At 56.9% G+C, this 418-nt stretch overlaps 1 protein-coding gene across 1 annotated transcript in view; it reads left to right on the top strand.

The window, feature by feature from the left end:
* The window catches only part of NAA40 (N-alpha-acetyltransferase 40, NatD catalytic subunit), a 3,912-nt gene extending 3,542 nt beyond the window's left edge, over positions 1-370 (top strand). The window contains 1 exon segment of the mRNA XM_035313925.1: positions 273-370. Coding sequence (XP_035169816.1) covers positions 273-360 — 88 coding nt within the window. The 3' untranslated portion in view covers positions 361-370.
* The last annotated feature ends 48 nt before the right edge of the window (positions 371-418 follow it).

The raw sequence follows: 418 nt of genomic DNA, 5'->3' as shown, positions 1-418 counted from the left end.
GGGGGGGGAATGGGGCAGAGAAGGGTGGAAATCGGGTGAAAACAGGCCTGGAAAGTGCTCGGAATGGGGCAAAAAGGTCCAGGAATGGGGGTGGAAGGGGCTTGGAATGGGGGCAAAAAGGGGCATAAAGTACAAAAGTTTTGGGAATGGGGGCGGAAAGGGGCTGGGAATGGGCCCAAAACCTGTGGGAATGGGGGCAAAAAGGGCCCTGGAAATGGGGCTAAAAGCCCTGAAAATGGGGCTGCGGTGATTTGGGGTTCTCGCCCCCGCAGCTACGAGGTGCAGCTGGAGAGCCGGGTGCGCCGGCGAGGGCTGGGCAAATTCCTCCTACAGATCCTACAGCTGGTGGCCAACAGGTGAGGGCACCTTTTGGGGCAAAAAGCGGGGTTTTCAGGGCTTTTTTTTTTTTTTTTTTCCC

This window comes from Oxyura jamaicensis, unplaced genomic scaffold (assembly GCF_011077185.1).
Source record: "Oxyura jamaicensis isolate SHBP4307 breed ruddy duck unplaced genomic scaffold, BPBGC_Ojam_1.0 oxyUn_random_OJ69659, whole genome shotgun sequence".
Classification (NCBI taxonomy): Eukaryota; Metazoa; Chordata; class Aves; order Anseriformes; family Anatidae; genus Oxyura; species Oxyura jamaicensis.
This window is presented reverse-complemented; position numbering and strand designations above follow the sequence as displayed.